At 42.2% G+C, this 15015-nt stretch overlaps 1 protein-coding gene across 2 annotated transcripts in view; it reads left to right on the forward strand.

Moving 5' to 3' along the window:
• LOC108440487 (GRIP and coiled-coil domain-containing protein 2) overlaps positions 1-15015 on the forward strand; it is a 30213-nt gene continuing 15198 nt past the window's right edge. For both annotated transcript variants that reach the window (XM_017719363.2, XM_037539556.1), the window contains exons 1-7: positions 1-153; positions 1908-1961; positions 2315-2399; positions 2494-2564; positions 4162-4266; positions 5637-7802; positions 8868-8910. In XM_017719363.2, the coding sequence (XP_017574852.2) occupies positions 94-153; positions 1908-1961; positions 2315-2399; positions 2494-2564; positions 4162-4266; positions 5637-7802; positions 8868-8910 (2584 nt within the window). In that variant the 5' untranslated portion in view covers positions 1-93. The remainder of the gene's footprint in view (positions 154-1907; positions 1962-2314; positions 2400-2493; positions 2565-4161; positions 4267-5636; positions 7803-8867; positions 8911-15015) is intronic.

Here is a 15015-nt window from a genome sequence, read left to right on the forward strand (position 1 = left end):
CGGAAGTGAAGCAGGTCCGGTTTCCAGGTTTAGTCTTAGTTCGGCTGAAGTCGGTCCAGTCGGTCCAGCTGAGATGACCATCGGAACCGCTTCATGAGCCGATCAGGACTCAGTTACCCAGCAGGCGAGGCGCGGACCGGCGGCGGCATGGAGGTGAGCTTTCATCTCAACGCGGAACCCGGCTGTGCTTTACTGAGCCAGCATTAGCCGAGCTACAGAGGGGCTAATGGGCCACCTTAATGGACCACCACGAACCCTAATGGAGTAAAACATCACGGCTTTCTAATGGCAGTTGTCTCAGTGGGTACCAGTACTGACCATTAGTGACCATTAGTGGTTTCCTGTAGGACACCTTTAGATCCCATTAGGAAACCATCAAACGCAGGAGTGTCTGGTCCTGGTCCTGGTCCTGGTCCTGGACATCTCCCACACCTGGCTCTGATACTCAGATGGCCCTGAATGCCTTCATTACCTGGATCAGGTGTGCTTGGTCTGGTCTGGTCTGGGCTGGGCTGGACTGAGCTGAGCTGCGCTGGTGGGTCTCCAGGACCAGGACCAGGTCTGGTCTAGTGAGAGTGGAAGCCTCTGGTCGCCTGTTAAACCCTCAACACCCCAGGCTGTTACCTGCTGAGGCGCCCTGCTCAGTGGCTGCAGGGCTTCGGTGTGGACCAGCGGAGCTCGTCTCAGGGTGTAGAACTGAGTTCAGCACTTTGGCTCTGTAAGGCGTTAAAGCGTCCCTTACACTGTGATATCAACCCATTAAAAAAGCCAAAAAGCATTACAAAACCATCAGGAACCAACAGAAACGAGCCGAGTGTTGGTCAGACTGGTTTCTGTGCTGGGATTGTGTGGAGTGATCATTACGGAAAGGTTCTGCTGGTTCCTGCTGGTGTCCTATCACTAATGGTGTTCTGTGTCCTAATGGGTTGATATCAGAGTGTAAAGGACTCTATTGGTCTAGGTGTTCTACCTCCAGGTGCTTTTGATGGTTCCCTAATGGGATTTTCAAGCCAATTAGGCCAATTCCAAACCATTGAGGCTGTTCCCATTAGGAAAGGTTTTAGTCCTATTGGCGCTTATGGTCTTAAGCAGGTCAGCCCCCGAATTTGAATGAGTTGAATTTAAGTGTTCTAGTGGGATATCTAGAACGCATTTCAATTAATCTGACTGGATTTATTGGTCAGAGGACTGGGGTGACCGGTCATCTCTCTTAATGCTCTGGTCTCTCTCTTAATTGTTCTGTTGTCCTTAAAGGGATTTCAATTAATCAAATATCCAATTAATTAATCAGTTAATTAAGTTGATTATTTTTTAAATAAAATAACATTAATTTATTGATTTATTTTCTTTTTTTTCCTTATTTAATGATGAATGTGTGGTGCGGGGAATGACGGGGGGCTGGGTGCTCCGGGTGCTGCATAGATAGATAGATAGAACTCTGTTGATCCCGGAGGGAAACTGCGGATACGAGAGCTGCAGGACAAGCCGGACGCAGGGAGCGGCCGCTGGCGGACACGGACGTGTTTCTGCCCGGGATCGAACCGGGGGCGAACGTGATAACCTGTTGCCCACTGTGTTTGATATTACACTGGAGCTTTATCTTAAAATGAAAACATTTGATCACAAAAAAGGATGAAAACCTGATGGTTTTGATTTCTAATGGGAATTGGCTTCATGATTGCCATTAGAGACCAGGACTTTCCTGTAGAACACCTGTAGGTCCCATTAGGAATACTTCTAGGTACATTCAGAATCAGAGCACCTGTTGAGTCCTCTGTCATATCAACCCATCAGGTCATACATAGAAAACCATTAGAGGCTGTTCTGTGACACCACCAGAACCAGCAGGAACGTTTCCTGGTTTCTGTGATCGTTTCACGTCTCTTTGTTTCTTCGCTTGTTTGCAGCGGGACGGTGAAATGGAGGGTGTGAGTCCGTCCCCAGGCCTGGGGAAATCTAAGGTACGGTTCATTTTAATTTGTATGTAGGATGTTACTGGATACACTGACCAGACACTTCATCCTGACCACCTCCCTGTTTCTGCGTTCACTGTCCACTTTATCAGCTCCACTGACCGTATAGCTGCACTCTGTAGTTCTACAGTTACAGACTGTAGTCCATCTGTTTCTCTGATACTCTGTTACCCTGTTCTTCAGTGGTCAGAACCCCCATGGACCCTCACAGAGCAGGTACTATTAGAAAGAAACAGGGAGAAACAAGGAGGTGGGCTTAACGAAGTGGCTGGTCAGCGTATATGAGAGTGAAATCAGTTTAGTCTCTAATGTGATGTTTTCCCTGTCGTGGCTCATCGAAGCTGGACACGCTGTCCAAAGACGACCTGATCAAGTTTGCGAAGAAGCAGATGGCTGTGATGCAGAAGCTGAAGTCGAAATGTTCAGGTGGGCGGATTAAAGGTGTAGCTGCTGCTCCCGCTCGTGATTTGAGTCCGTTGTCCAAACGCTTGCTCATACTTGCTTGTGTGTGTTTTGGAAGATTTGGAAAAGGAAGCTGAAGGTCTAAAGGCCCGTCCGAGTGGCAGTTCAGACACCGCAGGTGTGATACAGGTGAGTGTTTAGTGTGTACGAACAGGTGATGCATTAAAGGAAAGAACAACATAGAGACTGGACCTCAGGTGTTGTGATCTTTACCCCTTGTTTTGGAGCGCTGCCCCTTGTTCCTGAGCTACAAGGCAGTGGTTGAGATCTTCCTCTGAAATGAGACCCTGTAATAAAAGAGCATCACTTCATTAACAGCTACTAGCGCCGCTCTGTAGGCGACCCTGCCCGTCTGCAGGGGCAGCAGAGGAGGGGAAAGTCCAGCTCCTCACTGGTGACCATCCTTAAAAGCTGTTCTTCTGGTTTTCTCACATCACGCTAGCGTATCATCATCGGACAGTGTCCAGCCTCGGATCTGCTTAGTTTATCCCAGTTTAAACATCCTTGGCCATCTTGACCGGAAACTCTCTGAACTGATGATGAGCACAGGTGTCCCAGTGGGAGCTACAGGCTGATGTTTATGCAAATCCGTATTAAATTCATTCTAAAAATGTAGCTGTAATGGGAAGTTGGACTAAAGCACCGTCTCTCAGCGGCTACTTCACATTAGAACTTCAACAAAAAGACAATAAGACTCATATAATGTGTGTATGTTTAACAGGAGGCACTAGGATGCGCAATATCATCATATTTTACATGAAATATGTAAAATATGAAGACTCATCTCTTTACACAGCACTTAAATGAGGATTGAACTATAAGCTGCACTTATTTTATTGTCCTGCACTCTGTACTGTAGTTTATTGTATTGTAGTTTATTGTATTGTAGTTTATTGTATTGTAGTTTATTGTACTGTAGTTTATTGTATTGTAGTTTATTGTACTGTAGTTTATTGTATTGTAGTTTATTGTATTGTAGTTTATTGTACTGTAGTTTATTGTATTGTAGTTTATTGTACTGTAGTTTATTGTACTGTAGTTTATTGTACTGTAGTTTATTGTATTGTAGTTTATTGTATTGTAGTTTATTGTTATTGTATTGAATGGCTCAGAGTTCTGCGTTCAACTCTGCTCCTTTTCTCTTGGTGTCTCAGTGACTGTGTTTCTATCAGTATCTGAGCTCAGGACCGTCTTTCTCTCTAAGCTACTGGTAACTAGCAAAGATACTTTCTCTAGATTGACAAAGCTCTTCTTGTAAGTCGCTCTGGATCAGAGCGTCTGCTAAAAGCTGTAAATGTAAATGAAATTAAACGTTTACCATAAATTTAGTGCTGAGGGACGCAGTCGACCATCCGCCTGCAGTTAGTTCCCGTCTAAAATGTCATTATGAACAGGTAAATACAAACAAGCTGACTATGATGATTTATTCTATTTATTACGTGTGTGTTGTTGTTTATCACGTGTAACGCGCAACATTTCCCATCCTCATTAAACGGGCTGTGCTTTATGAGCTGTCCGTGTTATAAACTGGACAGTTACAGGTCACTAAAGCTGCACGTGACTCCGGTTCTGTCGTTTTTGGGTTTTTATATGATGTGAAAGCGCCTGTTGCTCCTTTACTAATAAATCCCAGAATTCCTTGGTGAAAATCTGGTTCCGCTGACTTACATTAAAAATGAGGAGCGCGTGACGTTCACTGTAATATATTAGTCCTGTCCTGAATCAGGAGCTGACCGAGAGGATGGACGCTGTGCTGCTGGAGAAAGCCGAGACCCAGCAGACCCTCGTGTTGCTGCGCAAAGAGAATGAGAAGGTGAAGAAGCAGGCAGAGGTGAGTTCATGACTACATTTATCTAGAGCCTCTGGTTCTAAAGAGTAAAGCTGCAGGTTATCGCGGTTTGTTCAGCCTGAATCCTTCACTGATTTACATTAATGCTGCTCAGAAATCTGATCTTTGCATCTGGTTCCCACTTAAACATGATGGTTCCTCAAGGGTTTTTTAGTAAAGAAAATAGTTCTATATAGAACTACGAACACTTAAAGAACCCTTTGCATGGTTAAAGGGCTCTTTGCATCATGAAAGGGTTCTTCAGCGTGATTTAGAACGTGTTGGAAAAGGTTCTTCTATTATTTCGAGGTTGTACATAGAAACATCTCCATCAATCTGAAGAAACATGGTCATCTTCTTTACTAAAGAACCCTTGAAGAACCGTCTTTTGAAGCATGTAGATCAGTGTCGTCTATGTTTTGTCACTATTTCGCCGTAGATTATGAGGAAACTGCGCATAATCCGTCCATTCATTTGAGTGAAGAAGTTAAAGAATGAGTGAATTCCAGGTAATTCCGAGTCAGGAAGATTGGGTGTGTCAGTGTTTGAAAGTCTCTGCTGCTGCCAAGGCTGGATCGTTAAAGCCTAAACAGAATGGCTTGTGTGGACACGGAGCAGGGCTTACTGTGTCCCGGAACAAGCCGGATCCGGACCTGGCTCCTATTTTAGTGGAACCAGCAGCTCCTTCACACGTTAAACGCGGTCACCTGATGATCTGTATCAATAAAATCATAATAATCTTTCTAATCATAATAATCTTTTTTTGATTAAAGGGACAGAGCCAGCAACATGGACAGGGTTGCCAGATTGGGCACAAACCCCAGTTTGGTATTTTAATTCAACTTGCGATGGAAATTATTTATCAGTTAAAGTTTTCATTACCTTTCAGAATTCAAATTAAGGTGTATTAAAAAGCAATAATTATGCTAATTGTATGCAAAATAGTACACGATGATAAGTAATTACAATATTTATATTCATAAGTAAACATAATATTGTGTAATAATAACTCTATAATGTAAACAGTAATATAATGAGTATAAAAAGTTCTTTTATGCTGAGCAAATCATTTTATTTGAATAGTGAAGTTAAAGTTAAATGGACTGTTTAAAAGTAAAGAGTCCATATTTGCCGCCCGTTTACTGTAACGCTCCACTTCTCCATCAGACAGCAACGCCACACAGCACAAGACCTGAAGTGTAAAGGTTTCGTTTCGTCTTTCACAGTTTGGCTGCAGGCGACGGAAAAGGCAAAATTCCGTGTTTGTTTTGTGAATTTCTTGGTTTTCTGTTGCATCTGCTTGATTGTAACACATCTGTATTAATATGATAAACATAGCTGTCATCGTCCATTTCATTGACCTCTGTCAACAGGAGGCGCTGGAAAACGTCTCTGCCCTGCAAGAAAAACTGGACCACGCCAAAAAAGAGCACATGGAGAAGATGAAGGTCATGGAAAACAACTTTGAAACCTCTGAAGCAAAATACAGAGAAGAGCTGGAGCGCTCTAAGAACCGGGAGAGCGAGCAGAAGGAGAGCGAGGAAGCCCGGAGACAGAGGCTAACGGACGAGTTTAATTCCAGTGTAGAAGCCATTCGGCGAGAATATGAGAAAACGATCTCTGGCTTGCAGCTGGATCTGGAAACAGCCAAGAAAGAGTGGGCTGCTGAAACTGAAGCTCTGACGGAATCTCACAAAACGGCGCTCCGGAAATCTCAGGAAGATCTGGAAAGCCTGCACGAGGAGATCACGAGGCTGAGCAAAGAGCACGAGGCCGAGCTCAGAGACCTGGAGGAGCAGCTTCAGGAGAATGCGGCGCACTTTGAAATGGAGAGGGAGCGGCTGCTGTTGATCCAGGAGGAGCTGTCGGAGCAGCTCGCGGTGAAAGAGAGCTTCCTCCAAGATGTCCAAGAGGAGGAAGAGGACCTCAATAAGAACGGAGCCCAGAAGGCCTCAGGAACGATGGAGACGGTGGATTCCTCAGCGCTAGAAGAACCAGAGAATGAGACGGACAGGCTGAGGTTAACACTGCAGGACCTACAGTCCCAAAACACGATGCTTCAAGAGGAGCTCACGTTCCTCAGCAACGTGAAGACTGAGCTTGAGAGCGAACTGCAGCATCTGAAAGAAGAGTTCACCGTGGAGAAGGAGGAGCTGGAGTTCAAGATTAACGAGCTGCAAATGACCAAAGAAGACACCTGTCCGGAGAAGGACGCTCCTGCTGATAATGAGCAGGGAGCTGTAAGTGTGGCCCAGCATGAGCAGCAGCTCCAAGCGTTAAAAGAGCTGCACCAAACAGAAATGAAAGATCTAGAGTCTCGCCTGAACTGCAGCACCGAACGTGAAAAAGAGGTTGTTATGGAGCTGAAAGAGTGGCACTTTAAGTGTGAGGTGCTTTCCGAGGAGAAGAACGCTGTGATGGGTGAATATGAGCACACCAAGGAGATACTCCGGAACATTGAGGTGGAGCTCGGAGAGAAAACAAGTGACTTTGTGAAGCAGTACAACGTTATGAAAGAGCAAGCAGCGTCGTCCATCCAGGAGCTGCAAGAGCAGCTAACCGAGAAAGACAGATTGTTAGAGGAACTGAGAAGTTCTCTGACTGGTTCTCAAACAGTCCTGAGCGCGAATGAAGATCTCCCACAACCTCAGCTGCAGCAAGAGGAAGGTTTGGCTCCAGAGGTTTCAGAAAACCTTCTGGCTGTGACCTCATACGAAGAGAAGCAGGTGCCACCTGAGGAAATAACATCAGATAAAGGAAACAAAGGTGAATTTGGACAGACGGACACTGCCCAGCTCAGTCTTCAGAAGTTGGAGGACCTGTCAGCAGCTCTGGAGGGTTCCTTAGTGGAGAAGAACAGGCTTACGAGCTGTGTAGCTGATTTAGAGGCCCAACTGTCCACCACCATTGCTGAAAAAGACCAACTGGCCAAACACTGCAGTGCCTTGGAAGAGGACTGTGCTGCTCTTCAGGCCACGGAGGAGCAGACTAAAGCAGCTCTCGGGCAACTCCAGACGATCACGGAGGAGAAGGCTGAGCTACAGAAAGATCTCCAGTCTGTGTTAGAAGATAGAGATGCTCTGAGGAAGGAGCTGGAAATGAGTAATCGAAGGCTTCTCAACGCACAAGCACACGTCTCTGAGATACTGCTTCAGAGCTACTCTGTGACCTCAGGAGGAGACGATGAGATTTCTGTGCTGCTGGACCAGCTCCTGTCCAGAGTTCAAGAAGAAAAGACTATTTTGATGCAGCAGCTTGATGAACAGGCGGCACAGCTGACCGAGATGCGCTCTCAGGAGCGAGATGGCCGTCTAAACGAAGACACGGGAAGTCTGCGGGAAGACCACGCTGAAACGGAGACCCAGTGCGAGAAGCCTTCTCAGGTCACTGAGGTCGTTGATGAGCTGGTGGTCAAAGAACTTCAACCTCCAGACGAAGCAGGTGCTCAACAAACTGATGACATGAAAAGTTTCCAGCAGAAGCTCAGCGAGAAGGAGTCCATCATCTCCCAGCTGAGGGAAGAAATCGCCCATCTGCAGGTACGTATGGACTGTGTTCCGCTGAAGGTGGGGCTTAAATCTTTGACGTCACTGTGATTTGATTAGATTACGGTTCTTTAGGAATCATTTAGGAATGCTTCAGTGTGTGAAATCTCAGATTTCCCCATGATTCAGATGATTTGATCGTTTGGAATTATGCTTAAAATGCACCGAATGGCCTAAAGTACACTCTTACAAAATATGGTTCTTCAAGGGTTCTTTAGTAAAGAATGTGGTTCTACAAAGACTCATGAATACTCAAGGAACCCTTTGCATGATCAAAGAGTTGTTTGCATCATAAAAGGGCTCTTCAGAAAGTGCTTTAGAAGGCCCTATATAGTACCTTATTAAACATGGTTCTGTGTAGCACTTCAAAGCTTGCAACAAGAGAAAACCCTTTTGGGTTCTGTATAGAATCATCTACAGCACATTCTCTATCAGTCTGAACCTTTTCCTGATGCAAAGAACCATTTAATCATGCAAAGAGTTCTTTGAGTGTTCCTGGTTCTTTACAAAACCATTTTCTTTACTAAGGAACCCTTGAAGAACCACCTTTTTAAGGGTGTAGCTGGAGGTGGTGTTCACACAGTAGAGAAATATAGACAGTGAACAGAACATGGGATTATTTTAATGGTTTAATGTTTGCATGTAAAGATTTTTACACATTTTTAAACAAACTTCATAAACAGTTATATATATTAATATTACTGTCAGCTGTATTCGACTCTAGCGTTGAATCTCTGCGGCCCTGGCGATGCTCGTGATGATGCATTGGTGCTTTGTTTTAGCCCTAATTGAAGGCTTTGATGCGGCCGGTTTTAACAGTAGTCCGTTTGGCAAGGCATGAAAAATTTGTATTCATGTTTTAAATATTTTATTTATTAGTGTGTTTAATGCTGTTTCAGACAGATCTGGTCTCAATTCTACATTCCATCAACGTGTTTATATTAACGTCAGCAGAGCAGATACGTCCCTGTAAAACACCGAATAGATGCGACTGTATTCGACTTCTCTGTGTGTCCAGAAACTCTCGATTGACTCAGTGTTATGGCTCTTTATTTTCAGGAATCCAGATCGTCCAGCCTTCATGAGAATATGAGGCAGATGGGTATGAGCTTATTATTCCGTTTAATCTCCTGGTTGTACAGATTAACGTTTCCTCACAGGCCTGTTGTGTGTTTATCTGTTTTTTGTGTGCAGTTCAGTAAAAACTGAGTGACTGTGAACATAAGTACACTTTACCTTCACTGATCACTGATCACATTGATTTATCAGTCTACTCAGGCTTTAGCAGAGCTCAGTAACACTGAGATTAATAACTGATCACATTGATTTATCAGTCTACTCAGACTTTAGCAGAGCTCAGTAACGCTGAGATTAATAACTGATCACATTGATTTATCAGTCTACTCAGGCTTTAGCAGAGCTCAGTAACGCTGAGATTAATAACTGATCACATTGATTTATCAGTCTACTCAGGCTTTAGCAGAGCTCAGTAACACTGAGATTAATAACCGATCACATTGATTTATCAGTCTACTCAGGCTTTAGCAGAGCTCAGTAACACTGAGATTAATAACCGATCACATTGATTTATCAGTCTACTCAGGCTTTAGCAGAGCTCAGTAACGCTGAGATTAATAACTGATCACATTGATTTATCAGTCTACTCAGACTTTAGCAGAGCTCAGTAACACTGAGATTAATAACTGATCACATTGATTTATCAGTCTACTCAGACTTTAGCAGAGCTCAGTAACACTGAGATTAATAACTGATCACATTGATTTATCAGTCTACTCAGGCTTTAGCAGAGCTCAGTAACACTGAGATTAATAACCGATCACATTGATTTATCAGTCTACTCAGGCTTTAGCAGAGCTCAGTAACACTGAGATTAATAACCGATCACATTGATTTATCAGTCTACTCAGGCTTTAGCAGAGCTCAGTAACACTGAGATTAATAACTGATCACATTGATTTATCAGTCTACTCAGGCTTTAGCAGAGCTCAGTAACGCTGAGATTAATAACTGATCACAATGATTTATCAGTCTACTCAGGCTTTAGCAGAGCTCAGTAACGCTGAGATTAATAACTGATCACATTGATTTATCAGTCTACTCAGGCTTTAGCAGAGCTCAGTAACGCCGAGATTAATAACTGATCACATTGATTTATCAGTCTACTCAGGCTTTAGCAGAGCTCAGTAACGCTGAGATTAATAACCGATCACATTGATTTATCAGTCTACACAGACTTTAGCGGAGCTCAGTAACGCTGAGATTAATAACTGATCACATTGATTTATCAGTCTACTCAGGCTTTAGCAGAGCTCAGTAACACTGAGATTAATAACCGATCACATTGATTTATCAGTCTACTCAGGCTTTAGCAGAGCTCAGTAACACTGAGATTAATAACCGATCACATTGATTTATCAGTCTACTCAGACTTTAGCAGAGCTCAGTAACGCTGAGATTAATAACCGATCACATTGATTTATCAGTCTACTCAGGCTTTAGCAGAGCTCAGTAACGCTGAGATTAATAACTGATCACATTGATTTATCAGTCTACTCAGGCTTTAGCAGAGCTCAGTAACGCTGAGATTAATAACCGATCACATTGATTTATCAGTCTACTCAGGCTTTAGCAGAGCTCAGTAACGCTGAGATTAATAACCGATCACATTGATTTATCAGTCTACTCAGGCTTTAGCAGAGCTCAGTAACGCTGAGATTAATAACCGATCACATTGATTTATCAGTCTACTCAGGCTTTAGCAGAGCTCAGTAACGCTGAGATTAATAACCGATCACATTGATTTATCAGTCTACTCAGGCTTTAGCAGAGCTCAGTAACGCTGAGATTAATAACCGATCACATTGATTTATCAGTCTACTCAGGCTTTAGCAGACCTCAGTAACACTGAGATTAATAACTGATCACATTGATTTATCAGTCTACTCAGGCTTTAGCAGAGCTCAGGAACACTGAGATTAATAACTGATCACATTGATTTATCAGTCTACTCAGGCTTTAGCAGAGCTCAGTAACAGTGAGATTAATAACTGATCACATTGATTTATCAGTCTACTCAGGCTTTAGCAGAGCTCAGTAACACTGAGATTAATAACTGATCACATTGATTTATCAGTCTACTCAGGCTTTATCAGAGCTCAGTAACGCTGAGATTAATAACTGATCACATTGATTTATCAGTCTACTCAGGCTTTAGCAGAGCTCAGTAACGCTGAGATTAATAACCGATCACATTGATTTATCAGTCTACTCAGGCTTTAGCAGACCTCAGTAACACTGAGATTAATAACTGATCACATTGATTTATCAGTCTACTCAGACTTTAGCAGAGCTCAGTAACACTGAGATTAATAACCGATCACATTGATTTATCAGTCTACTCAGGCTTTAGCAGAGCTCAGTAACGCTGAGATTAATAACTGATCACATTGATTTATCAGTCTACTCAGGCTTTAGCAGAGCTCAGTAACACTGAGATTAATAACTGATCACATTGATTTATCAGTCTACTCAGGCTTTAGCAGAGCTCAGTAACACTGAGATTAATAACCGATCACATTGATTTATCAGTCTACTCAGGCTTTAGCAGAGCTCAGTAACGCTGAGATTAATAACTGATCACATTGATTTATCAGTCTACTCAGACTTTAGCAGAGCTCAGTAACGCTGAGATTAATAACTGATCACAATGATTTATCAGTCTACTCAGGCTTTAGCAGAGCTCAGTAACGCTGAGATTAATAACTGATCACATTGATTTATCAGTCTACTCAGGCTTTAGCAGAGCTCAGTAACGCTGAGATTAATAACCGATCACATTGATTTATCAGTCTACTCAGGCTTTAGCAGAGCTCAGTAACGCTGAGATTAATAACCGATCACATTGATTTATCAGTCTACTCAGACTTTAGCAGAGCTCAGTAACGCTGAGATTAATAACCGATCACATTGATTTATCAGTCTACTCAGACTTTAGCAGAGCTCAGTAACGCTGAGATTAATAACTGATCACATTGATTTATCAGTCTACTCAGGCTTTAGCAGAGCTCAGTAACACTGAGATTAATAACTGATCACATTGATTTATCAGTCTACTCAGGCTTTAGCAGAGCTCAGTAACACTGAGATTAATAACCGATCACATTGATTTATCAGTCTACTCAGGCTTTAGCAGAGCTCAGTAACGCTGAGATTAATAACTGATCACATTGATTTATCAGTCTACTCAGGCTTTAGCAGAGCTCAGTAACGCTGAGATTAATAACTGATCACATTGATTTATCAGTCTACTCAGGCTTTAGCAGAGCTCAGTAACGCTGAGATTAATAACCGATCACATTGATTTATCAGTCTACTCAGGCTTTAGCAGAGCTCAGTAACGCTGAGATTAATAACCGATCACATTGATTTATCAGTCTACTCAGGCTTTAGCAGAGCTCAGTAACGCTGAGATTAATAACCGATCACATTGATTTATCAGTCTACTCAGGCTTTAGCAGAGCTCAGTAACACTGAGATTAATAACTGATCACATTGATTTATCAGTCTACTCAGGCTTTAGCAGAGCTCAGTAACACTGAGATTAATAACCGATCACATTGATTTATCAGTCTACTCAGGCTTTAGCAGAGCTCAGTAACACTGAGATTAATAACTGATCACATTGATTTATCAGTCTACTCAGGCTTTAGCAGAGCTCAGTAACGCTGAGATTAATAACTGATCACATTGATTTATCAGTCTACTCAGGCTTTAGCAGAGCTCAGTAACGCTGAGATTAATAACTGATCACATTGATTTATCAGTCTACTCAGGCTTTAGCAGAGCTCAGTAACGGTGAGATTAATAACCGATCACATTGATTTATCAGTCTACTCAGGCTTTAGCAGAGCTCAGTAACGCTGAGATTAATAACTGATCACATTGATTTATCAGTCTACTCAGACTTTAGCAGAGCTCAGTAACGCTGAGATTAATAACTGATCACATTGATTTATCAGTCTACTCAGGCTTTAGCAGAGCTCAGTAACGCTGAGATTAATAACCGATCACATTGATTTATCAGTCTACTCAGGCTTTAGCAGAGCTCAGTAACGCTGAGATTAATAACCGATCACATTGATTTATCAGTCTACTCAGACTTTAGCAGAGCTCAGTAACGCTGAGATTAATAACCGATCACATTGATTTATCAGTCTACTCAGGCTTTAGCAGAGCTCAGTAACGCTGAGATTAATAACCGATCACATTGATTTATCAGTCTACTCAGACTTTAGCAGAGCTCAGTAACACTGAGATTAATAACTGATCACATTGATTTATCAGTCTACTCAGGCTTTAGCAGAGCTCAGTAACACTGAGATTAATAACTGATCACATTGATTTATCAGTCTACTCAGGCTTTAGCAGAGCTCTGTAACGCTGAGATTAATAACCGATCACATTGATTTATCAGTCTACTCAGACTTTAGCAGAGCTCAGTAACGCTGCGATTAATAACCGATCACATTGATTTATCAGTCTACTCAGGCTTTAGCAGAGCTCAGTAACACTGAGATTAATAACCGATCACATTGATTTATCAGTCTACTCAGGCTTTAGCAGAGCTCAGTAACACTGAGATTAATAACCGATCACATTGATTTATCAGTCTACTCAGGCTTTAGCAGAGCTCAGTAACGCTGAGATTAATAACCGATCACATTGATTTATCAGTCTACTCAGGCTTTAGCAGAGCTCAGTAACGCTGAGATTAATAACCGATCACATTGATTTATCAGTCTACTCAGACTTTAGCAGAGCTCAGTAACGCTGAGATTAATAACTGATCACATTGATTTATCAGTCTACTCAGACTTTAGCAGAGCTCAGTAACGCTGAGATTAATAACCGATCACATTGATTTATCAGTCTACTCAGGCTTTAGCAGAGCTCAGTAACGCTGAGATTAATAACCGATCACATTGATTTATCAGTCTACTCAGACTTTAGCAGAGCTCAGTAACACTGAGATTAATAACTGATCACATTGATTTATCAGTCTACTCAGGCTTTAGCAGAGCTCAGTAACACTGAGATTAATAACCGATCACATTGATTTATCAGTCTACTCAGGCTTTAGCAGAGCTCAGTAACTCAGAGATTAATAACCGATCACATTGATTTATCAGTCTACTCAGACTTTAGCAGAGCTCAGTAACGCTGAGATTAATAACCGATCACATTGATTTATCAGTCTACTCAGACTTTAGCAGAGCTCAGTAACGCTGAGATTAATAACCGATCACATTGATTTATCAGTCTACTCAGACTTTAGCAGAGCTCAGTAACGCTGAGATTAATAACCGATCACATTGATTTATCAGTCTACTCAGACTTTAGCAGAGCTCAGTAACGCTGAGATTAATAACCGATCACATTGATTTATCAGTCTACTCAGACTTTAGCAGAGCTCAGTAACGCTGAGATTAATAACTGATCACATTGATTTATCAGTCTACTCAGGCTTTAGCAGAGCTCAGTAACGCTGAGATTAATAACTGATCACATTGATTTATCAGTCTACTCAGGCTTTAGCAGAGCTCAGTAACACTGAGATTAATCACTGATCACATTGATTTATCAGTCTACTCAGGCTTTAGCAGAGCTCAGTAACGCTGAGATTAATAACCGATCACATTGATTTATCAGTCTACTCAGGCTTTAGCAGAGCTCAGTAACACTGAGATTAATAACCGATCACATTGATTTATCAGTCTACTCAGGCTTTAGCAGAGCTCAGTAACGCTGAGATTAATAACCGATCACATTGATTTATCAGTCTACTCAGACTTTAGCAGAGCTCAGTAACGCTGAGATTAATAACCGATCACATTGATTTATCAGTCTACTCAGACTTTAGCAGAGCTCAGTAACGCTGAGATTAATAACCGATCACATTGATTTATCAGTCTACTCAGGCTTTAGCAGAGCTCAGTAACGCTGAGATTAATAACTGATCACATTGATTTATCAGTCTACTCAGGCTTTAGCAGAGCTCAGTAACGCTGAGATTAATAACCGATCACATTGATTTATCAGTCTACTCAGGCTTTAGCAGAGCTCAGTAACGCTGAGATTAATAACTGATCACATTGATTTATCAGTCTACTCAGGCTTTAGCAGAGCT

The sequence above is a fragment of the Pygocentrus nattereri genome, chromosome 6, assembly GCF_015220715.1.
Source record: "Pygocentrus nattereri isolate fPygNat1 chromosome 6, fPygNat1.pri, whole genome shotgun sequence".
NCBI classification, from domain to species: Eukaryota; Metazoa; Chordata; class Actinopteri; order Characiformes; family Serrasalmidae; genus Pygocentrus; species Pygocentrus nattereri.